The sequence below is a fragment of the Oncorhynchus nerka genome, linkage group LG27 (assembly GCF_034236695.1).
Source record: "Oncorhynchus nerka isolate Pitt River linkage group LG27, Oner_Uvic_2.0, whole genome shotgun sequence".
Taxonomy (NCBI): Eukaryota; Metazoa; Chordata; class Actinopteri; order Salmoniformes; family Salmonidae; genus Oncorhynchus; species Oncorhynchus nerka.
Genome location: NC_088422.1, coordinates 34,577,434 through 34,602,292, shown reverse-complemented (window position 1 = coordinate 34,602,292; position 24,859 = coordinate 34,577,434). Strand labels below are relative to the sequence as shown.

At 49.5% G+C, this 24,859-nt stretch overlaps 1 protein-coding gene across 6 annotated transcripts in view; it reads left to right on the top strand.

Moving 5' to 3' along the window:
- The window catches only part of LOC115111655 (EMI domain-containing protein 1-like), an 80,566-nt gene that overhangs the window by 50,427 nt on the left and 5,280 nt on the right, over window positions 1–24,859 (top strand). For all 6 annotated transcript variants that reach the window (XM_065011605.1, XM_029637967.2, XM_065011603.1 and 3 more), the window contains 10 exons: window positions 9,850–9,954; window positions 10,194–10,255; window positions 10,409–10,541; window positions 11,495–11,539; window positions 11,645–11,743; window positions 14,709–14,825; window positions 23,119–23,205; window positions 24,229–24,281; window positions 24,429–24,491; window positions 24,605–24,649. In XM_065011605.1, coding sequence (XP_064867677.1) covers window positions 9,850–9,954; window positions 10,194–10,255; window positions 10,409–10,541; window positions 11,495–11,539; window positions 11,645–11,743; window positions 14,709–14,825; window positions 23,119–23,205; window positions 24,229–24,281; window positions 24,429–24,491; window positions 24,605–24,649 — 809 coding nt within the window. The remainder of the gene's footprint in view (window positions 1–9,849; window positions 9,955–10,193; window positions 10,256–10,408; window positions 10,542–11,494; window positions 11,540–11,644; window positions 11,744–14,708; window positions 14,826–23,118; window positions 23,206–24,228; window positions 24,282–24,428; window positions 24,492–24,604; window positions 24,650–24,859) is intronic.

The window sequence follows — 24,859 nt, the reverse complement described above, 5'->3', positions numbered from 1 at the left end:
TGGGTTTTACTGTGGCATATAAACCATGTGTGTTGGAGCTGATGTGTCATTCAAAGATTTAGGCCACAGGACATGGGGCCGAATGTTTAGCTGCAGGCCTGTGGCCTGAGCTGCTTCTCGCTTGGCTGGTGTTGTGGGCAGAGTGGGCAGAGTTGGGGGCTGAGTTCCAAATGGCATCCTATTCCCTATAAGGTGCATTACTTTTGACCAGGGCCCATAGTAGTAGTGCACTACATAGGGAATTGGGTGGCATTTGGGGCTCAGCCCATGTCACATATCCAGGGTAATGAGCCAGGCCAGAGTACATGGTTCACTGGCCAAGAATTCCCCCAGTATTTTGTTGTTGCGGGGTGTCTAGGTGCAGCAAACCACAGTGTGTGAAATAGCCTAGCTCACCACGGTTCTTACATGGGGTTTTAGATCAGTGTTCTTTGCTTGGAAGCAGATTTTTCATATTTCTCTCTTTCCTACTCTCACAGTTTTCTCTAGTATTCAAGCCAAGTGTGCAATGCAATACTTGCCTCTCACAACACATGAGCACTGTGTATATTTACTGTGTTGTCAAATTCAGCTACTCTATTCCTCAACTGGTGGAATTTAAAAAAAATATATGTATGAATCGTGAACATAGACTTTATAGCTCATTGCAAAGTGTTAATACATAGTAATGCACGGTGTGGTTATTCCTGGGCCTGGGGAGAGGATGTATATGTATGGAGGTCAGTAAGCAGGTCTATTCCTGGGCCTGGGAAGAGGATGTGTATGTATGGAGGTCAGTAAGCAGGTCTATTCCTGGGCCTGGGGAGAGTATGTGTATGTATGGAGGTCAGTAAGCAGGTCTGTTCTTGGGCCTGGGTAGAGGATGTATATGTATGGAGGTCAGTAAGCAGGTCTATTCCTGGGCCTGGGGAGAGGATGTGTATGTATGGAGGTCAGTAAGCAGGTCTATTCCTGGGCCTGGGGAGAGGATGTGTATGTATGGAGGTCAGTAAGCAGGTCTATTCCTGGGCCTGGGGAGAGTATGTGTATGTATGGAGGTCAGTAAGCAGGTCTGTTCCTGGGCCTGGGGAGAGTATGTGTATGTATGGAGGTCAGTAAGCAGGTCTATTCCTGGGCCTGGGGAGAGTATGTGTATGTATGGAGGTCAGTAAGCAGGTCTATTCCTGGGCCTGGGGAGAGGATGTGTATGTATACAGGTCAGTAAGCAGGTCTATTCCTGGGCCTGGGGAGAGTATGTGTATGTATACAGGTCAGTAAGCAGGTCTATTCCTGGGCCTGGGGAGAGTATGTGTATGTATACAGGTCAGTAATCAGGTCTATTCCTGGGCCTGGGGAGAGTATGTGTATGTATACAGGTCAGTAAGCAGGTCTGTTCCTGGGCCTGGGGAGAGGATGTGTATGTATGGAGGTCAGTAAGCAGGTCTATTCCTGGGCCTGGGGAGAGTATGTGTATGTATACAGGTCAGTAAGCAGGTCTATTCCTGGGCCTGGGGAGAGGATGTGTATGTATACAGGTCAGTAAGCAGGTCTATTCCTGGGCCTGGGGAGAGTATGTGTATGTATACAGGTCAGTAAGCAGGTCTATTCCTGGGCCTGGGGAGAGTATGTGTATGTATACAGGTCAGTAAGCAGGTCTGTTCCTGGGCCTGGGGAGAGTATGTGTATGTATACAGGTCAGTAAGCAGGTCTGTTCCTGGGCCTGGGGAGAGGATGTGTATGTATGGAAGTCAGTAAGCAGGTATGTTCCTGGGCCTGGGGAGAGTATGTGTATGCATGGAGGTCAGTAAGCAGGTCTGTTCCTGGGCCTGGGGAGAGGATGTGTATGTATGGAAGTCAGTAAGCAGGTCTATTCCTGGGCCTGGGGAGAGTATGTGTATGTATACAGGTCAGTAAGCATGTCTGTTCCTGGGCCCAGTTGTTTTTGGAGCCCTTGTTTGTCAGCCACTTGTGGCTGTGTGTTGGCTTATAGAGGAGAGGGTTTTAATTGCTGTGGTGTGTCGGGATGGGACAGGAGGAGGTCACAGACGGTCCTCTCCCTGCCACTCTAAATACACAACAGAGGAGATGAGGCGAGTGTGGTTTTACCCAGGCACTGTCAGCAGCACAGTGCTCCTGGTTTGAGAGAAGCATCTGCATTTCGACTGGGGTCACGAAACAGCGACATGAAAGGATGTATTTTTTATAGTTTTCCAGTGTTTTGTGTCTTAGTAAAAAAGTGATGGGTGGGAGTTGGTAACGTCAGCCTTTGCCTCATGTTTTTATTGGACATCTGTTACCTTCAAGCGGAGGAAATGTTGAAAAAGTGTCAGGCGGATTTGTGGTGCAGCCGATCTCAACCGCATGCCGCCTCAAACCCAGCATGCTTCACTTCCCGAGATATGCCTTACGCTAATTTTAGCCATTTTACACAGACCGCAGCGTTGTTTGTTTTCGCAGCACCAATATAATTGTTTCCATTTTGCCATAAACTAACAATCTAAACCATTTTTTTTTTGGAGGGGGGTGGTGAATCTTTTTAAAACCATGTTTAGCCTTGCATTTTCACATCTGTTTGTTTTTTCAGAAGACTTTTATTTTCTTGCTCTATGAACCCACCCAGTTGTTGTTGTGGGCATCAGGTATCATGTTGGTAAGATGAAACTTGCTGAGAGGACTGAAACAGTGCTGAAGCAGATGTTAGGAAAGGAAAGGGATATTTTGGACAGTGAAATAAATAAAGTGGTCAGGCAGCAAGAGAGAGAGGTACTGTAGTCAGTAGTCAGATGTCAGAGGGAGGTACTGTAGTCAGTACTCAGAGGTCAGAGGGAGGTACTGTAGTCAGTAGTCAGAGGTCAGAGGGAGGTACTGTAGTCAGTAGTCAGAGGTCAGAGGGAGGTACTGTAGTCAGTAGTCAGAGGTCAGAGGGAGGTACTGTAGTCAGTAGTCAGTAGTCAGAGGGAGGTAGGTACTGTAGTCAGTAGTCAGAGATCAGAGGGAGGTACTGTAGTCAGTAGTCAGTAGTCAGAGGGAGGTACTGTAGTCAGTAGTCAGAGGTCAGAGGGAGGTACTGTAGTCAGTAGTCAGAGGTCAGAGGGAGGTACTGTAGTCGGTGCTCAAAGGTCAGAGGGAGGTACTGTATTCAGTACTCAGAGGTCAGAGGGAAAGTGAGGAGAGAGGGAGATGTGAAGCTGAGCTCATTGTTCCTGTATTCATTATAGTCATTATTATTTATGAGAGTGCCTTGGAGCCATTCTCAGCAGTGGGACTGCACTTCAGGATGGTACCCTACCCACAGACCAGGCTGATGGGAAATAATAAGCAAGGGCTTAGAGAAGAAGGGGGAGGGGAGGGAAATTAGGCTGCCCTGTGTTGAGATGCGTCATCCTTGGTGGGGTGGGGGAGCTGAGGTAGAGGAAGGTAGAGGGGGCAGGAGGAGCAGCTCCTGTCTGGGACAGGGAGGTGGGAGGAGGAGAGATATAAAACCTCCTCTTGCTGTGTAAGATTAGAGGTGTGTCTGTGTGCACATCTGGCCACATGAGCTGATAGCTCTGATCTGAGAACAGAGGCCAGTGCTACACTACTATAGGAACCATTGAGGAAGAATGCTCTCATTCACCCTGCCTCCTACCGTGTGTGTGTGTGTGTGTGTGTGTGTGTGTGTGTGTGTGTGTGTGTGTGTGTGTGTGTGTGTGTGTGTGTGTGTGTGTGTGTGTGTGTGTGTGTGTGTGTGTGTGTGTGTGTGTGTGTGTGTGTGTGTGTGCTCCATATTATGGGACCACAAGGGCCTGGCCTTCTCTGTTGAGGAGCTGGTGTGGGTTAGTGCCACCCTGCTGAGTCTGTCGGTACTTGCTCTGTGCAGGCCAGTTAACAGCTCATCTGGAATCAGAACACACGGGTATGTTCAAGAGGAAGACAATAGAATTCAGTCAGTAACTGCAGCCACACAGGTTACCACACTACGCTGAGAGGCCATGCATGCCAAGTGTTTGTTAAATAATCCAGGGAGTCTGAGTCTGTTCTCAGATCCATTAGTGATTCAGGTCTAGCCTAGTGGAGGTGGAGCGAGGGGGGGTCTGACTGCAGACCAGGGCTCTCCTGTCTGTCTGCCTCCCAGCCTGCTGGTGTGTTGACTGATGAAGTGAGATGTGTCTGTAGGAGGTGAGAGCTCCTCCCGCCCCTTCCCTGACCCCCCACCACTCCAACCCTCACCTCAGAGTCCTACAGGCGACGTCTGGTTTCAGTTGCAGTTTGGCTGGCCCAACACAACAGGTCTGCTCACAACAGCCATAGCAGTGTGTGTTTGTGTGTGTAGCCAAATATGTGAGTGTAAAGACTCCCTCAGCTCCCCCCACCCTTACACCTGCCCACAGGAACCCAGTGGGTACTGCAGTGTGAGAAGAGAGTGTGGGTCGCCGCACCACTGCAGGCTGAGGTCAGGTGTCGATGGGGTGTGGTAGTTCCTCTGCAAAAGAAAGGAAATAAGGAATGCCGTCCCTCCCTCTCAGCCAATCACCTAATAAAAGTAAAGCTGGAATCCTGGGAAAGCATAATACACTGGGGTACAGGCAGGTTTGTGTTGGCCCATTGAGGATGAGCCCAGGTCCCAACGCAGCCTGGGAGATGGAAGGAGGGAGACACAGAGAGAACTGGATGAGCCCAGGTCCCAACGCAGCCTGGGAGATGGAAGGAGGGAGACACAGAGAGAACTGGATGAGCCCGGGTCCCAACGCAGCCTGGGAGATGGAAGGAGGGAGACACAGAGAACTGGATGAGCCCGGGTCCCAACGCAGCCTGGGAGATGGAAGGAGGGAGACACAGAGAGAACTGGATGAGCCCGGGTCCCAACGCAGCCTGGGAGATGGAAGGAGGGAGACACAGAGAGAACTGGATGAGCCCGGGTCCCAACGCAGCCTGGGAGATGGAAGGAGGGAGACACAGAGAGAACTGGATGAGCCCGGGTCCCAACGCAGCCTGGGAGATGGAAGGAGGGAGACACAGAGAGAACTGGATGAGCCCCGGTCCCAACGTAGCCTGGGAGATGGAAGGAGGGAGACACAGAGAGAACTGGATGAGCCCGGGTCCCAACGCAGCCTGGGAGATGGAAGGAGGGAGACACAGAGAGAACTGGATGAGCCCGGGTCCCAACGCAGCCTGGGAGATGGAAGGTGGGAGACACAGAGAGAACTGGATGAGCCCGGGTCCCAACGCAGCCAGGGAGATGGAAGGAGGGAGACACAGAGAGAACTGGATGAGCCCCGGTCCCAACGCAGCCTGGGAGATGGAAGGAGGGAGACACAGAGAGAACTGGATGAGCCAGGGTCCCAACGCAGCCTGGGAGATGGAAGGAGGGAGACACAGAGAGAACTGGATGAGCATCACCCCAATTTGTTATCATATGTCATTTTAGGTCAAAATAATAGACTATGGAAACTGCTGGATATAAAGCATATTTGTAGGATCAGAGGGTTGTCTAATAGTAGTGCTTCTACAGAAGTGTTCATATCTTTGTCCACATGCAGCAGTGGTCTTTAGTCTTCCTGAAGGCTTAAGGCAGCATTGTGACAGAGACTAACTCCGTGGCCTGGCTGGTCAGCAGCACCTGGTGCTGAGCTCAGCTCTCTGAGCAGACAGAGATGGATCAGATCAGGAGGACTCCCCTCCCCTCCCCTGCTCTCCCCTGCCCTGCCCTCCCCTCCCATCCCCTGCACCCCCTCCCCATGACCCTCCCCCTCCCCTGCCCAGCCCTCCCCTCCCCTGCTCCCCTCTTCCCTCCCCTCCCCTGCCCTGCCCTACCCTGCCCTCCATTCCCCTGCACCCCCTCCCCTGCCCTGCACCCCTCCCCTGCCCTACCCTGCCCTCCATTCCCCTGCACCCCCCCCCTGCCCTATCCTGCCCTCCATTCCCCTGCACCCCCTCCCCTGCCCTATCCTGCCCTCCATTCCCCTGCACCCCCTCCCCTGCCCTATCCTGCCCTCCATTCCCCTGCACCCCCTCCCCAGCCCTGCACCCCCTCCCCTGACCTCCCCACCCCTGCCCTTTGTTGACTGGATGGTCTGTGTGTCCACAGCTGCCCCCACTTCCTCAGATCCCATACCTCCCCATGGGAACCTCTAGCTCTAAGATAAACCAGTCTTATGAAACTCAAGCAAAAGGAGGAGGGGGGCAGCCAGAGCCTCAGTCAGTGACATGTCACAGGGTTCATTCTCAGGTCTGACTGGTGAAATCACAGAGCTTCACTTCACACGTCGTTTTTGATTCAACTCCAGCAAGGCCACCACCGAGACGAGATGTGTGTGAGCTTGCATAAAGTCAACCGTCAATCATTACAGACCATATGAAACAAAGAGACGCTTTAGCCATTGAAGTACCTCCACAAGACAGGCCTTCCTGGCAAAAACCAGCACAAGGACGGTGTATGTCTGCACAGTGCTACTTATCTTACATCCATATGAAAGAGAGGATAAATAAACCAGGGCAAATAATGAGCTGAGGAGAGGGAGCACGGATGGGCTCTGTAGATAGAGAGGAAGGGGGAAGCGTGCTCTCTGGGCTGACTGGGCACTCTGCAGGATGGTCTGGTTTGTTTTCACTGGTAGTATTACTGGAGGACTGACCTTGGACCATTAATAATACTGCAGGCAGAGGAGAGGAGAACAAAAAGAGCCTGTGGAAAATGACTACACACACACATGCGTGCACACACCAGCCTGCTGGTTGGTTAAACATTGTTCTCCTCTCTGAGTGTGATGGCTCCCAGCCCCTCTCCCTCTGACCGTGTGCTGGCAGGGGCCTCCTCCGGACTGCCACAGAGGGCCCTCAGGGGCATGCTTAAAGGGTGGTGAAGGGGGTTATTTGGGTAAAACCAGTCACAGAGGGGGAACGTGTTATGCTTTTTGGAAGCTTGTCAGCAAGAATGCCAAGACCCCGTCCCCTGCTCCTAGCGCCAGTACACATACTGTATGTACTTTATACTTCTTCATATGAGATAGACTTGAACACATATAAAGGAGGTATGAGTGAGACTCGCCATTTATCTGCCCTATCAAGTAGGAAAAGCATCCAACCCTACTACTGCCATTCTGTGTGTGTGTGTGTGTGTGTGTGTGTGTGTGTGTGTGTGTGTGTGTGTGTGTGTGTGTGTGTGTGTGTGTGTGTGTGTGTGTGTGTGTGTGTGTGTGTGTGTGTGTGTGTGTGTCATACATTATTTCTGTGGCTATGTGAAAGTTGTGATACACGCACATACACACACACACACACACACACACACACACACACACATACACACACATAGGTTTTAGGTAACCCTGACACTGCAGTGGTGTGACCTTCGCTCCTCTCCCTCTTTATCCTGAGACGGTTGCACCAGGCAGGCCAGGCCAGTGGGGAGGAAATGACTTGTCAGTGTGTTTGTAAACAGTGGAAAACTCCCCTTGTGCTGTGCTGTGCTGTGCTGTGCAGTGTGTCCTATCCTGTCAGCCCCAGAGCCTGGAACCAGACACAGAGACAGAGCTGATGTCAGGATGGCCTCTACCCTCTCCTCTCTCCACAGGGGTCTCCGCTAATGAAGAGTTCTGATTCAATCACTGATTACGGCCCAGAGCAGCGCAGGGTCAAGGGCCAAACGCACTCGCAAGTCTCTTTGACCCCCTTTAGTGGGCCAATTAGCTGAGAGACAGAGATAGAGACACAGAGATAAAGAGAGAGACACAGAGAGAGAGACAGAGAGAGAGAAAGAGAGAGAGAGAGAGAGAGAGAGAGAGAGACACAGAGAGAGAGAGAGAGAGACAGAGAGAGAGAGTGGACACACTGAACCATGTCTGTCAGGGGCCAGTCATTAGCCCTGACATTATTACTATCTGCCCAAATGAATGGATCCCAATCAGCACATCTAAGTCAACACACACCCATCCCGCACACGCACAGACATGCACACACACCCTGGTTAACAGACACTGTCTATGGGGATATAGAGGAATATAGTTTTCTTGTTATCCTGTGATTTCTAAAACCTGAGACATGGAGAGACAGAGTGAATAGAAGAGAGAGTAAGAGAATGGAAGTTAGGCGGTTGGGGTGGGGGACGGTTGTCTGTGTGCAAAGCCAGCAGAATGTTTTATCAATGTGTTTGAGTGTGGGTGGAGGGAACTTGGCACTTGAATGGTCTATAGTCTAGAGGAGAAAAGAGGTGCTGTCTGTCAGAGAACAGAGGGACGCTGGGTTAGAGGTGCCTTCAGTGCGTTCTGGTGCAGAGGTATATTTTCAATTCCCGAGCCCATTTGAAATCAGACACAGCTATTATTATGAGCCGGTCTCCATAGGAAACTTCTATTGAGTCCCCCCCACCACACACACTCACACACACACTCGCACGCACACGCACAAGCTCACGCTCACACTCATAGACAGACATGGAGCAGAACAGAGTGTGTTTAGTCCCCGATCGAAGTTCGCCACACATTTTACATTACTTACTGAAATGGAAGAAGACATGGCTCATAGCAGTTTTTCTTTACACATTCCTTTGAACATACCAATACTTTACAGTCTCAGCTCTAACATTGTTTCATTTCCACATGCACTATTAGTAACCCGCTGAGAAAGCCTTACAACCCAAAACATAGAAAATCAAAACCACAAAGGTTGAGGGAAAGTGCCTGGAGCAGGATCCATTTACACAAAACCTTTTCACACTGTTCTTTTCTCTTTCTCCTTCTCTCTCTTTATGCACATTGACTCTTTCTGTTAGGGCTCTCCTTTGTCCTCTCTCTCCCACTCACTCTCACCAAACTCTAAACAGAACATGAACTCTCTGTTCCGTGTCTGTCTGTGCTGTCTCTGACAAGCATCTGTAGCGCATAGGATATATTACAGTATGTGTGGCTGACTGTGAGTGTTTGACAGAGAGAGATTGAGTGAGCTCTTGGAGGAGTATAATTGTCTCCTCTCCCTGCCCCTGAAAGGGTTGCAGGTGCTATTCCCAGGCTATGTTGGGCAGTGGCTTGCAGTGTGTTTGGCTCCAGCCAGCTGACTCTGAGAGGAGAGGAGATGTTGGCTGTCCTCTAACGAGGTGCTAAGCCCAGGCTCTTGTTTTTGTCAGGAGCACCTGGGTCATACAGACGGAACCACACAGTCTAGGACTTCACAAAGGTCTGCCCATTCAAAACATCCCCAACCCGCAGGACCACAAACTCCCACACTTCATCAAATAAAGGAAAGACAGAACATCAAGCTCAGAGCTGAAATGGCTCATTCTCCTAATACAAGGCAGCTATTGTTTGTCTAACTCACTCTCTCCCAGGCATTGTGTTTTTATACTCAATAAAATCATGCCAGAATGAAAGCAGTTTATTGTGTGTGAATTTGATACAATTGCAGAATATGATGTTTATGGGTGGGACTTTGGAGAGCAGAAGGCATGCTGTGGGCCTTTCGTGTCTGATCTGGCACCATCCCTTTCCATCCCTCTCCCTCGTGGCCCTCACCGGCTGGGTCTCTGCCCACCATGACTGTGGTGTTGGTGAGGTCACCTGGTGGAGAGGGGCCCTGTCTCCTTACTGTCACAGGACACCAGAGAGTTATTCTACGGGGCTTTCAGAGCAAATGCCAGATCATTTGAAATGACAAGAGAATGTTGGCTCCACTGAGCATTCAGAAATTGAGTGAAAATACTTTTTTTGAGGGGGGGGGGGGTACTTGTTTTCTTTTTCTGTTGATTGAGTTGTGTAATGAAGTTCTGTTGCCTTGAAGCCTCGCTGCTCATCAGTGCCATTTGCATGACTGACTATGTGCCTCATAACGGAATGACGTCTGTATGACCTCACTGTGTGGTCCATCGATCTGACTCCACTTCATCCTCCTCTTCCTCTGCAGAGTCAGGAAACCAGCTGGTGGCTCAGGAGGCGGTGAGGAAGCCGTCTACTCTCCGCCGGCCACCTACCCAGGCCCGCACAGGAACAGGGGAGCAGCTCTCCACCAGTAAGAACCAGGACCCTAACACTCTCTTACACAGTACTATAACACCTGGAACCATATTTCTCTCTTGAATATCGTCAGACTCAGAACACCTGGGATTTCATTTCTCTCCTTTACACTGTTTCTGTTTTAATACTCAGGCCCCATGTTTCTCAAATTCCCTGAAGTACATTTTAGAAGCGCTTTTTGCAGATATCGATACTTGTCCACATATAATATCTATCTCTTTCTCCGTTCTCCAGATTGCCTCAACTGTAGTCGAATCACAGCCCTGACAGACAGACTCAGCTCACTGGAGGCAAAGGTACAGGGGTGACTCCTCTACTGGAGAATGTGCTGCAGTGAGAGACTACACTGTCTCTCATCATAAACAACAGTTTTGGAGTCCATTTGAAAGGCATTGGCGTTACTCTCTAAATTTCTCTCTTTCTCTCTCTTCACCATTTTATCCCACTAGGTCCAGGTGCTGTCCTCTCCCGCCTCCGCTTCTCACCGCCACCTACAGGGTAAAGGAGGATTGGCACGGGAATCTTCCTCACAGATGGTGGATCCACAAACCAAAGGAGCCCCTGGCGAGCAGGGACCCATAGGTATGTACAAGTCTCCTATGCCCATGTATGGGCAGGTTTGAGGAGCAACCATAATTGCCTATTATTTTGAGTGGAGTGGTTATGTTTGATAATTAAGTAGGAAATCACTCTGCACATGCCATAATTCTTTCTCCATTGCCTCTCTACCTGCTCTCCTCCCCTCATATCCTATTTCCTCTGTCGCTGAGAGAGAGATGGAGACACACACACACACACACACAATCATTTCTTCTTTGACTAGTCAGAGTCCAGTTGTCTGCACTGCTCACATTCAGGGTTCTGTGGGAAGGAGGGAGGGATGGTGTGTGGAAAGTGAACAGTTTAGGGCATGAAAGTCCTCTCCTTCCCTGGAGCTCAGCCTAGCCTTGGCTGCAGCTGAAAAGAGAAGGTGCTCTGCTGCTGTACTCTCAAAAGACCTTTCAATAGTGTATCAACTTCCATCCAATTACATTCAAATCTGTTTTAGCTAAAGGCTTCCAGGTTAAGATCATCACTGGCCTTCTAAGGCCTGTTGAAGAATGTAAATGCCTCATTATGGGCACCCTAACACACAGTCAATGTCTTACTGGTTTAGAGAGAGAAGGACATTATCTGTTTGGTATAGGTGTTTAGTTCCCCTACAATATTAGAGCTATAATTTGGCTGAAATGTTCACCCTGCATGGGCTTGGGTTTTGGGGTTTGGGTTTTAGTCTTCCATGACAAGCTGAGGGGTTCGTTCCTCACTGGCACCTCTGTGGCCCTAATTAACATCTCAGTGCTTAGTCTGTCAGCGAGTCTGTCTAATCCAGAGCACAGCGCAGCTGCTCTGCCACCTCCATCTAGTGACCCTTCACCTCAGGAAGCACTCAACCTCTAGTCCATTTCTCCACACAAGGCAATGGACGACCCCTTTCTCTTCCTCTTTCCCCGGTCTGCTGTCTGACGTCTGTCTGTTTCCTCCCTAACACACAGGTCCACAGGGTGAAAGAGGCAGAGACTGTACCCCTGGACGAGATGGTAAGTTTGAGATGTTGTCAGCTCAGTCATTACTTTTTTTGTAACACAAAATATTGTGGCTGTATCAGTATGGCTCCATGGTTACTGTCCCCTGTCTTTGCTCAGGGAAGCCAGGGTCTCAGGGACTGCCGGGACCCAGGGGCGGGGCTGGGTTGAGGGGCCCCTCGGGGACCCCAGGATCTAAGGGGGCCCCAGGACCAGTGGGTAAGATACTTACTGGAACTAGATGATGGCAGACTGTATGATTTAATTAAACAACCACTGATTTCACTGTAAGATTTCATAAGCCTCCAAATTTGTGACAGTCATTCCTTTTGGCTGAAGTATGATAATAACAGACCGTAATCAGTATGAATGATAGCAGTTTCATGAATACCACATGAAGATAATTCCATGTTTACAGTTGATCAAGCAGGGTGCACCGATGTCAAACAAGACGATGACACTGTTTGTCAATAAATGCGCATGTTGTGAAGATCTTTGTGGGCACAGAGGGATTGTATGCATACCCACCCACTTAACCCATTGTCTCTGACAAACCTATGACAATACTCTCACTAGGCCAGCGCAAACAAGAACCCTGAGTGTTGCTCACTTTAAGACCTGAAACAATTGTGGAAAAGTCCCTCAGAACTATCTCAACGAACTGCAACAATCTGCATCTTGACGTCCTGCATCAGAGTGTTTGTGTTTCTGTGAAACCACTCGGCCATTCCACAAACCTATGCTGTAGTCCATGAAAAACACAGCTGTTCCTCAGTGGACAGCACGGTGATAACTTCGACTTTTCAAACACAAGACTTACTAAATACGGAGTTTGCTGATTCAGCATGGTTTCCAGCAGGCTGCCAAAATATTTGTCCTCAAACTACACAAAACTCCCCTATGGCTCGGGAACACTCGCTGTTGTTCCTGCCTGCTGACCAACCAAAGTCGTTCGTTCAACAACATAAAGAAACCAAAAATCTTATATTTGAGGCTAAATGGTTACGGACAAATAATAAATAACAGTCGCGAAACAAGAAATCCCCGGAAATCCCCGGAAATCCCCGGGCAGTTACAAGTTGAATGATAATAAAATAAATGAAGTTTGTCATAACGTGTTGTAGCTGTCGGCAGTGGTTCTGATTCCTCTCCGTGTGGAACATTTAGACAGTGTGTGTCCTTCCCTCTCCGAGGGATATATGAACCCTGCTCTGTGCCTACTGCTGCCGGATAGGCAGGAGAGGTAGAGCAAATGTTCAACTACAAAACCCCTTTCGGAGAAGCACCATGTGAATCCAATCTGAAATGAACATGAGCTGTGTATACAAGTCCTGTCTCCTTATGCCTTCCATATGTCTGCGGTGTTGTTCTTTTCCCTATCTCCATTATATTATGTGTATTCTCAGAGTGCACTAGAGTTTCTATCCAAAACCATGTTCTCTCTCCACATGCAGAATTCTTCCTGTCCGTTGCACGTAAGACAAATGTTACCATTGACGAGAATGTGTTTGATGTAACCTGAGCGTTATGAGAGCGTGTTCGGTGGCGATAGGTCCGGGGGGTAAGGTGTAGGTGTAAGGGAACGTAATGAACTCAGGGGGAGTGACAACACAGTAAAGACCGATTCAATGAGACTCAAGGGGAGATTGAATGACATTAACAGGGGGCTGCTACTTTTCTGCAGGGAGGGAAGCAGTGTGAGGTTGGGGTTGGAGCGTGTGCAGCCCTGCATTGTTGTGTTTTGGGTTGTTTTTCTCTTAATCAGCGCACAGAAAGGACATGTTTCCTGTATAGAAGAACTAGGATTCCCTAACACACACACACACATACACACACACACACACACACACATACACACACATGCAAGAGCACACACACTTTTACTCACAAATTGACACCGTAGCCCACAGCCGCATCAGGGCCCCATTACTCTGCAGGGAAAATAGAGCCTTGTTTGCCCTAACATCATGGGAACACACAGACTCTAGAGAGGCCACTTTGACTACCCAGCTGTGCTACTATACTGCTGACCAAGGGTCATGGACCTTCAGGTGGGGTTGAGCTAGTGCAGAACCACAACACAGTCAGTTACAAATTAAACAATATTATGCCAAGTTATTCATAGTTGATAATACAATAATTGTAAAACCTCCAGAGCCTTATTCAAGGTCACAAGACAAGGAGATAGATTAATAGATGAGGGTTATGTGTGCTTGCGCTTTGGGGATGGGGAGGTCAGGGGTCATGTTGAGCACAGCATTACCTCAGGAAAGTGCAAACAATGAGGTCAGATGTTGTGGTTGGGAGGTGAAGCACTTTGTTTGAGTTTGTGGATGGAACAGCCCAAACCAGCTGGGCCACAGGGACAAGTCACATCTCAGCTTTTCTTTCTCGACCTCTTTTCAACAAAAGGAGAAGTCGTTGTGGGAGGGAGAGAGAAACATTGGCTGGCTTGTCGGGACAAGTTATATACACACACACACACACACACACACACACACACACACACACACACACACACACACGTGCACAACTGAGCATGCTCCCACACTCCGGCTCGTGCAGACGCAGGCAGAATGTAATTTATTGCGCAATAGTCCGCTAATACGCTCCGGCTTTAATGGTGTTTATTTGAGCTTTCCCAAGTCTCCCTTTGAGCTCCCAGCACACGGCCATTAAGAGGCCTCCTCCTGTTAATTACAGCTGAACACCAGTCAGTCTCTCAGCCCCCCTCTCCTCTCCTCTCCTCTCCTGCTCCTGCTGATATTAGCCTGCCTCGCACAACCGCCAAGCACTGAAACTTAATACACCATGCAGCGCTTGCTGTCTCTCCCGCACTCTCCCTCCCTTTACATTCTCTACTATATATCGTATTGCTCTGTACCCATCACCTTAATTATAGGTTCACCAGCGTTCCCCTGCCACTGCTATGCATGCCAGGAAAGGCAACACAGGGTGAAACCTCTTCATCAAGGAATCACCTCTGGTGCCCTTTGAAATGATGAAAATACTCAATAAAAAATCCATTGGTATAGCAAAAGAGATGAAAAGTTTCTCTGTTCACCAATGCTGGCTCAATGTTGATTCTTGTTTTTGTCGCTGACTTTTCACCTACCCTTTCCGTCATGGTCATGCCAATGCTGTCCCTCAGCATAACAGTGTGGTGTATCTCCTCTCCCCCCAGGACCCAAAGGTCTACCAGGTCTCCCTGGAGAGAGGGGTCTACTTGGGCTTCCTGGACCTCCAGGACCCCCTGGACCCACAGCCACTACCAGTGCCCACATCCCAGAGCCAGACCGGGGTAAGGGGAGCACCACTACAACAGACAGCCATATCCAACACCACACACACTCCATTCATCAGATTAACAGTAGTGTTATGGAACACCTCCCACTCAAATCATTTGTTTGTAATTATGATGTCATGTAGGCCAATGTGTGTGCCTTACAGCCCTAATTGCTCTTTGTCACCATCGCTCACTAAAATGGTAGACCATTCTAGTGCAGTTCATGAGTTTTCACACCCCGGAATTATGGACTTGGAGATGTCCCAGAGGTGAAAAACCAGATGCATAGTCGGCCTCTGTCAGACAACCACCCTCACCCCTCCCCTTCTCACAATAGGTGGTCTTTTTCTGTGCTAAACCAGAGGAAGTGACCTCAGTCCACACAGAATCAATTTGCCATGAGTCCAAAATAAGTGGATCTGCAGAGGCAGTAGTTTACTGAGAGGTGTGGGGCTGAGGATGCCACCTTCCTTTGGTCTTTAAATAGGTGAGAAATACCTGTTGATGCTCTCACTTCCACTGAAAATCACCATGTTCCCCATGGCTTTTACATTACACAGTGCCACACCCTGACCTTAGAGATCCTGTTTATGTCTCTATTTTGGTTTGGTTAGGGTGTGATTTGGGGTGGGTATTCTATGTTCTATTATTTGTATTTCTATGTTTTGGCTGAGTAGGGTTCTCAATCAGGGACAGCTGTCTATCGTTGCCTCTGATTGAGAACCATACTTAGGTAGCCCTTTTTCCCACCTGTCTTTGTGGGAAGTTGACTTTGTTTATGGCACATAGCCTTTAGTTTCACGGTTTGTTTTGCAGTGTTTATTGTTTCGTTTGGCGTCTTTTCTAATAAATAGAATATGTACGCTCACAACGCTGCACCTTGGTCCTCTTCATTCAACGACCTTGAAAGAACTTCCCACCACAAACGGACCAAGCAGCATGGTAAGGAGGAGAAGCGTGTTCAAGAGGACTGGACATGGGAGGACATCCTAAATGGCAAAGGATCCTGGACATGGGAGGAGATCCTGGTGGGAAAGGATCGCCTGCCGTGGGAGCAGCTGGAAGCAGAGAGGAAGGTGGAGGCAGCGAGAAAGAGGGCCCAGGATTACACAGGGTCACGGCTGGCACTAAAGACCGAGAGGCCACTCCAAAAAAAATGTTTTTTGGGGGGGGCACACAAGGAGATTGGCTGAGTCAGGTTGGATACCTGAGCCAACTCCTCGTGCATACCGTGGCAAGCGTCGTACTGGCCAGGCACCGTGTTATGCGGTGGAGCGAACAGTGTCTCCAGTACGCGTTCTTAGCCCGGTGCGTTACATTCCAGCTCCCCGCATCTGCCGGGCTAGGGTGAGCATCCAGCCAGAACGGGTTGTGCCAGCCCTGCTCTCCAGAGCTCCAGTGCACCTCCTCGGCCCAGTATATCCTGCGCCGGCTCTGCGCACTGTGTCTCCGGTACGTCTGCACAGCCCAGTGTGTCCTGTGCCAGCGCCCCGCATTTGCAGGGTGAAGATAACCACCCAGCCAGGAAGGGTTTGTGTAGGCTCTAAGCTCAAGACCTCCAGTGCGCCTCCACGGCCCAGTGTATCCGGTGCCTCTGCCAAGGACAAGGCCTCCTGTATGTCTCCCCAGCCTGGTGAGTCCTGTGCCTGCTGCCAGAACCAGGCCTCCTGTATGTCTCCCCAGCCTGGTGAGTGCTGTGCCTGCTGCCAGAACCAGGCCTCCTGTATGTCTCCCCAGCCTGGTGAGCCCTGTGGTAGCTCCACGTACCAGACTGCCCATACGTCTCCTCACTCCAGTGATGATCCATGGCACGAAGCCTCCAGTGATGATCCATGGCAAGAAGCCTCCAGTGATGATCCATGGCACAAAGCCTCCAGTGATGATCCATGGCACAAAGCCTCCAGTGATGATCCATGGCAAGAAGCCTCCAGTGATGATCCATGGCAAGAAGCCTCTAGTGATGATCCATGGCAAGAAGCCTCCAGTGATGATCCATGGCACGAAGCCTCCAGTGATTTACATTACATTTAAGTCATTTAGCAGACGCTCTTATCCAGAGCGACTTACAAATTGGTGCATTCACCTTATGACATCCAGTGGAACAGCCACTTTACAATAGTGCATCTAAATCTTTTAAGGGGGGGGTGAGAAGGATTACTTTATCCTATCCTAGGTATTCCTTAAAGAGGTGGGGTTTCAGGTGTCTCCGGAAGGTGGTGATTGACTCCGCTGTCCTGGCGTCGTGAGGGAGTTTGTTCCACCATTGGGGGGCCAGAGCAGCGAACAGTTTTGACTGGGCTGAGCGGGAACTGTACTTCCTCAGTGGTAGGGAGGCGAGCAGGCCAGAGGTGGATGAACGCAGTGCCCTTGTTTGGGTGTAGGGCCTGATCAGAGCCTGGAGGTACTGAGGTGCCGTTCCCCTCACAGCTCCGTAGGCAAGCACCATGGTCTTGTAGCGGATGCGAGCTTCAACTGGAAGCCAGTGGAGAGAGCGGAGGAGCGGGGTGACGTGAGAGAACTTGGGAAGGTTGAACACCAGACGGGCTGCGGCGTTCTGGATGAGTTGTAGGGGTTTAATGGCACAGGCAGGGAGCCCAGCCAACAGCGAGTTGCAGTAATCCAGACGGGAGATGACAAGTGCCTGGATTAGGACCTGCGCCGCTTCCTGTGTGAGGCAGGGTCGTACTCTGCGGATGTTGTAGAGCATGAACCTACAGGAACGGGCCACCGCCTTGATGTTATTTGAGAACGACAGGGTGTTGTCCAGGATCACGCCAAGGTTCTTAGCGCTCTGGGAGGAGGACACAATGGAGTTGTCAACCGTGATGGCGAGATCATGGAACGGGCAGTCCTTCCCCGGGAGGAAGAGCAGCTCCGTCTTGCCGAGGTTCAGCTTGAGGTGGTGATCCGTCATCCACACTGATATGTCTGCCAGACATGCAGAGATGCGATTCGCCACCTGGTCGTCAGAAGGGGGAAAGGAGAAGATTAATTGTGTGTCGTCTGCATAGCAATGATAGGAGAGACCATGTGAGGTTATGACAGAGCCAAGTGACTTGGTGTATAGCGAGAATAGGAGAGGGCCTAGAACAGAGCCCTGGGGGACACCAGTGGTGAGAGCACGTGGTGAGGAGACAGATTCTCGCCACGCCACCTGGTAGGAGCGACCTGTCAGGTAGGACGCAATCCAAGCGTGGGCCGCGCCGGAGATGCCCAACTCGGAGAGGGTGGAGAGGAGGATCTGATGGTTCACAGTATCGAAGGCAGCCGATAGGTCTAGAAGGATGAGAGCAGAGGAGAGAGAGTTAGCTTTAGCAGTGCGGAGCGCCTCCGTGATACAGAGAAGAGCAGTCTCAGTTGAATGACTAGTCTTGAAACCTGACTGATTTGGATCAAGAAGGTCATTCTGAGAGAGATAGCGGGAGAGCTGGCCAAGGACGGCACGTTCAAGAGTTTTGGAGAGAAAAGAAAGAAGGGATACTGGTCTGTAGTTGTTGACATCGGAGGGATCGAGTGTAGGTTTTTTCAGAAGGGGTGCAACTCTCGCTCTCTTGAGGACGGAAGGGACGTAGCCAGCGGTCAGGGATGAGTTGATGAGCGAGGTGAGGTAAGGGAGAAGGTCTCCGGAAATGGTCTGGAGAAGAGAGGAGGGGATAGGGTCAAGCGGGCAGGTTGTTGGGCGGCCGGCCGTCACAAGACGCGAGATTTCATCTGGAGAGAGAGGGAGAAAGAGGTCAGAGCACAGGGTAGGGCAGTGTGAGCAGAACCAGCGGTGTCGTTTGATTTAGCAAACGAGGATCGGATGTCGTCGACCTTCTTTTCAAAATGGTTGACGAAGTCATCTGCAGAGAGGGAGGAGGGGGAGGGGAGGAGGATTCAGGAGGGAGGAGAAGGTGGCAAAGAGTTTCCTAGGGTTAGAGGCAGATGCTTGGAATTTAGAGTGGTAGAAAGTGGCTTTAGCAGCAGAGACAGAAGAGGAAAATGTAGAGAGGAGGGAGTGAAAGGATGCCAGGTCCGCAGGGAGGCGAGTTTTCCTCCATTTCCGCTCGGCTGCCCGGAGCCCTGTTCTGTGAGCTCGCAATGAGTCGTCGAGCCACGGAGCGGGAGGGGAGGACCGAGCCGGCCTGGAGGATAGGGGACATAGAGAGTCAAAGGATGCAGAAAGGGAGGAGAGGAGGGTTGAGGAGGCAGAATCAGGAGATAGGTTGGAGAAGGTTTGAGCAGAGGGAAGAGATGATAGGATGGAAGAGGAGAGAGTAGCGGGGAGAGAGAGCGAAGGTTGGGACGGCGCGATACCATCCGAGTAGGGGCAGTGTGGGAAGTGTTGGATGAGAGCGAGAGGGAAAAGGATACAAGGTAGTGGTCGGAGACTTGGAGGGGAGTTGCAATGAGGTTAGTGGAAGAACAGCATCTAGTAAAGATGAGGTCGAGCGTATTGCCTGCCTTGTGAGTAGGGGGGAAGGTGAGAGGGTGAGGTCAAAAGAGGAGAGGAGTGGAAAGAAGGAGGCAGAGAGGAATGAGTCAAAGGTAGACGTGGGGAGGTTAAAGTCGCCCAGAATTGTGAGAGGTGAGCCGTCCTCAGGAAAGGAGCTTATCAAGGCATCAAGCTCATTGATGAACTCTCCGAGGGAACCTGGAGGGCGATAAATGATAAGGATGTTAAGCTTGAAAGGGCTGGTAACTGTGACAGCATGGAATTCAAAGGAGGCGATAGACAGATGGGTAAGGGGAGAAAGAGAGAATGACCACTTGGGAGAGATGAGGATCCCGGTGCCACCACCCCGCTGACCAGAAGCTCTCGGGGTGTGCGAGAACACGTGGGCGGACGAAGAGAGAGCAGTAGGAGTAGCAGTGTTATCTGTGGTGATCCATGTTTCCGTCAGTGCCAAGAAGTCGAGGGACTGGAGGGAGGCATAGGCTGAGATGAACTCTGCCTTGTTGGCCGCAGATCGGCAGTTCCAGAGGCTACCGGAGACCTGGAACTCCACGTGGGTCGTGCGCGCTGGGACCACCAGATTAGGGTGGCCGCGGCCACGCGGTGTGGAGCGTTTGTATGGTCTGTGCAGAGAGGAGAGAACAGGGATAGACAGACACATAGTTGACAGGCTACAGAAGAGGCTACGCTAATGCAAAGGAGATTGGAATGACAAGTGGACTACACGTCTCGAATGTTCAGAAAGTTAAGCTTACGTAGCAAGAATCTTATTGACTAAAATGATTAAAATGATACAGTACTGCTGAAGTAGGCTAGCTGGCAGTGGCTGCGTTGTTGACACTACACTAATCAAGTCGTTCCGTTGAGTGGAATAGTTTCTACAGTGCTGCTATTCGGGGGCTAGCTGGCTAGCTAGCAGTGTTGATTACGTTACGTTGCGTTAAAAGAACGACAATAGCTGGCTAGCTAACCTAGAAAATCGCTCTAGACTACACAATTATCTTTGATACAAAGACGGCTATGTAGCTAGCTATGTAATGAAATGAAATGAAAATATGATACTACCTGTGGAGCGAAGCGGAATGCGACCGGGTTGTTGAGTGCGGAAGTTCTATTCGGTAGACGTTGGCTAGCTGTTGGCTAGCTAGCAGTGTCTCCTACGTTAAGGACGACAAATAGCTGGCTAGCTAACCTCGGTAAATTAAGATAATCACTCTAAAACTACACACTCTAAACTACACAATTATCTTGGATACGAAGACAGCAAAGACAACTATGTAGCTAGCTAACACTACACTAATCAAGTCGTTCAGTTGAGTGTAATAGTTTCTACAGTGCTGCTATTCGGTAGACGGTGGACGTTTGCTAGCTGGCTAGCTGCTGGGCAGATAGCAGTGTAGACTACGTTAGGACGACGAAATACGATAATTACGCAATTATCTTTGATACAATGACGGCTATGTAGCTAGCTAAGAAGAAATTGCTAAGATTAGACAAATCAAACCGTTGTACTATAATGAAATGTAATGAAAAGTTATACTACCTGCGGACTGAAGTGCGGATGCGACCGCTCGCTCCAACCCGGAACCCACAACCCGGAACCCGCAAGAAGCCTCCAGTGATGATCCATGGCACGAAGCCTCCAGTGATGATCCATGGCACGAAGCCTCCAGTGATGATCCATGGCACGAAGCCCCCAGTGATGATCCATGGCAAGAAGCCTCCAGTGATGATCCATGGCAAGAAGCCTCCAGTGATGATCCATGGCACGAAGCCTCCAGTGATGATCCATGGCACGAAGCCCCCAGTGATGATCCATGGCAAGAAGCCTCCAGTGAAGGGTCATGGCACGAAGCCTCCAGTGAAGGGTCATGGCACGAAGCCTCCAGTGAGTAGTCGAAGCCTCCCACGGCGGCCTCCAGTCCGGATCCCCCAGCGACGGTCTCCTGGCCGGAGTCCGCACCTTTGGGGGGGGGTACTACTGTCACTCTTGCTATACCAATGACCTTAGAGGTCCTGTTTATGTCTCTATTTTGGTTTGGTTAGGGTGTGATTTGGGGTGGGTATTCTATGTTCTATTATTTGTATTTCTATGTTTTGGCCGGGTAGGGTTCTCAATCAGGGACAGCTGTCTATCGTTGTCTCTGATTGAGAACCATACTTAGGTAGCCCTTTTTCCCACCTGTCTTTGTGGGAAGTTGACTTTGTTTATGGCACATAGCCTTTAGTTTCACGGTTTGTTTTGCAGTGTTTATTGTTTCGTTTGGCGTCTTTTCTAATAAATAGAATATGTACGCTCACAACGCTGCACCTTGGTCCTCTTCATTCAACGACCTTGACACATAGAGTCATGTTGAACTTCTATTTGAGTTAGAAGAGAGAGATGGAGAAACAGAGAGGATGGCTGAGGGAATAAATGTAAGGATATTAGAAAGAGACAAATGTATGCAATGTGTTTTAACAGGTACTCCCTCTCCCCAGGTCATGTCTACTTGCCAAAATGGCCTGAGAGGAAGGTGATTGAGTGCCGGTTGAGAGGGTCTGAGTCTGTGGAAGGGAAATATATGCATATATATAGAGAGAGAGAGATGGGAGAGAGAGAGAGAGAGAGAGAGAGGGAGGGGCGAAGACACAAACTGGGATAAGAACCTGTCCATCACTGATGTCACTCAACCATTTCCAGATGTGGAGCTGAAACAGGGGTTTATACAACCTCCCGCAAGGTTGGAGCTCAGGCAATATGGGAAGGTATGAGGGCTGAATGGCTAAAATAGAGAGGAGGAAATGGGCTGCAGAGTTTCGGTTGTGTAGTTGAAAAGATGGATAATTCTAGCTGTAAGTAAAATCAGGGTTGGCATTGAGAATTCTCAGACTATGAGCCGTTTCTTTCACATCAAAGTGAAAGCAGGGGTTCTGTGCTGAGCTTCCTTTGGAAAACACTGGCTTACTGGCTTCCCCGTATCGATCTGGAGGCTGGAATCTCCTGCAACAGAATGGGAATAAACCCTGCTATCTTCAGGTGGGACAGGGTTACAGGTAGAGAGGAGAGGATGTGTGAACCTAGCCGTTTTAGAAGATCATAGACATTACAGATGTAGGACACTATTGTAAACCCAGGACATTGTGGGGTTGGAAGTAGAGGGACATGGACTCCATGTCAGAGAAGGTGTTGAAGAACAGGAGCTGGAAATGAAGAGGAAAATAAAGAATGTTTCAATAGAGACAGACAGGCAGACAGACCGAAGGATGGACTAGTGGGAGGCTCGGAAGAACAGACGAACAGACAGAAAAACAGGCCTCACCTCCGCAGCTTTTTTTAGCAAGGGTTGTGTGGGACTGGAACAGAGTTTAGAGTCAGTGTGGCAGCTGGAGGATGTGTCTCGTTGATAGGCCTTCTCCTCCCTGCTCTCCTCTTCTGTGGCAATCCATCAACACTGTGCCCCCTGTCAGCCTGAGACAACCCTTGAAAACCACACACTTCCACATCACTGGGACATTTCCTACCTTTTTTCCTCTCTCTTTCCCAACAGATGTAGAGCAGCTCAGAAGTGCTCTGTCAGCACAATGTCAATGGAGGTGACTCAAGTCATTCTTAAATAGTGAACCATGTGTACTTGTAGGACATGAATTCCACATACACATGAGTGCAAACAATGTGATAATCATGACATGATATTTAGCCATACATTTACCTATCTATGTTAGAAGATGGGCCGTGTGATGGTGCTGAAAGAAGCCTGGACATTTGTGTGAGAGCATTGCCCCCTGTAGGCACCTGTCAGTAATGCAGTTCAGTAAATGAAGTGCTCCATCAGTCCTCTTGCCATTGTCCTTTTTAACCACTCGCCTGTGTGCATGTCCTCTGTATTCCAGGTCAGGGCAAGCTGCTCCTCTCCAACACCTTCCCTGACCCACGAGGGGCTCCTGTCCAGGGCCCCCAAGGCCCTGCTGGACCTGCTGGTCAGTATCTCCATCTCTCTGTCTTGGTCCCCAGCCAGAAAACATATTGGTTTCAATATCATGTCAGTGTAGTGATTCAATTGCGTATTCATTTGGGTTCTCGTACCAGTTATGCCCCTGGAGTAAATATAAGAATTAACAAAAGTCTCTGTTCTCTGTCAGGTTCACTGAAACACATCTCTCCTGTCCCCAAATCTCACTGAAACACATCTCTCCTGTCCCCAACTCTCACTGAAACACATCTCTCCTGTCCCCAACTCTCACTGAAACACATCTCTCCTGTCCCCAACTCTCACTGAAACACATCTCTCCTGTCCCCAACTCTCATCTTGAAATTCCTGATTTCCTCATTAGAGGAAGTTGGAGTTGCTTCCTGTCTCTTAAACGTTGGATTGATTTGTTGTTTGCCTTGTCCCTCCTGCCTTAGTTGGCATCAACAGCGTTCAATCGAATGATGTGTCAAGAGGAGCCTTTTCCATTCCCATGTTTACAGTGAGCCGTAAGATGAGTGAGCTTGGGCCAGCTCCTATGATTGATCACATTTTGGATAAGACATATCTAGCATCCCTTCTATCATGACCAACCAAGGCAGATTTAAGTGTGTTCAATATAACGTTGTAACAAGCATGTCTGTATATGTAACGGTTTCCCCAGTCCAGTAATTCTTTACACGCCTACAGTGGAGGTAGGAATAGGAAGGCACCGTTGTTAGTATTCATCTGAAAAATGACTTCTTATTATTTGTTTGACTTTTTAACCGTGGTTTATGTCATAGTCCAAATGCCTTTGCATAATCCGATTGTCTTATCTTGTTCCAGCTGTTCCAAAACACACATAACATGAAACCCTTTCCTATCAAATGATCCATAATTCATTTTTTTTTCTCCTTTATTTTGTCTCTCCTTTCATTCTCAATTTGCCTTGTGTGTCTGATAATAACCTATCTTGGCCTATAAAGGCAACCTAACCTAAAAGCTGCTTATTACCTTAATGCTCACATTCCTTATGTGTCCCATCATACAGGTCCCCCAGGCCCCAAAGGCCCCATGGGACCCCCTGGCCCAGCAGGACAGAACGTAGGTGTTTGCATTAGCACTTACAGTAGGCAGTGTGTAATGGTGCAATAGAAATAATCATCATCATATGAGTGAGATTAGATCCACTTACTGCACACTTCTACAAATGATGTGTCTTTCTCAACATTATATCCGGTCTCTCTACAGGGGAAGTCGGGGGCCCCTGGGAGACACGGTCCAGTGGGGCCAAAAGGAGAACGTGGGGAGAGAGTGAGAAAAATGCACAGGCCAGCCAGGGCCCAACCACACCTAATGTTTCAATTATATTTTTTCCATCCCCTAGATAGAGAGACAAAACTCCTAACTTGCCTCTGGCTTCTTAGGGTCCTCTGGGATATCCAGGAGAGAGAGGATTCATAGGAGATCCGGTAAGACACCTACTTCCTGTATAGCTGTGGCCCTGATGAGTATGGCCTTCATAAAGATGCGTTAGTGTGAGGAAAACCTACACGTCACACCTGAATACAGCATGGTAAACTACAAACCAGCATTCTCACAAACTCAGAGAATGGGTTTCTTCTGCTGCTTTTTCAAAGGCAGTACTGTCATGCAATTGAAGTGACATCACAGGTGTTCCA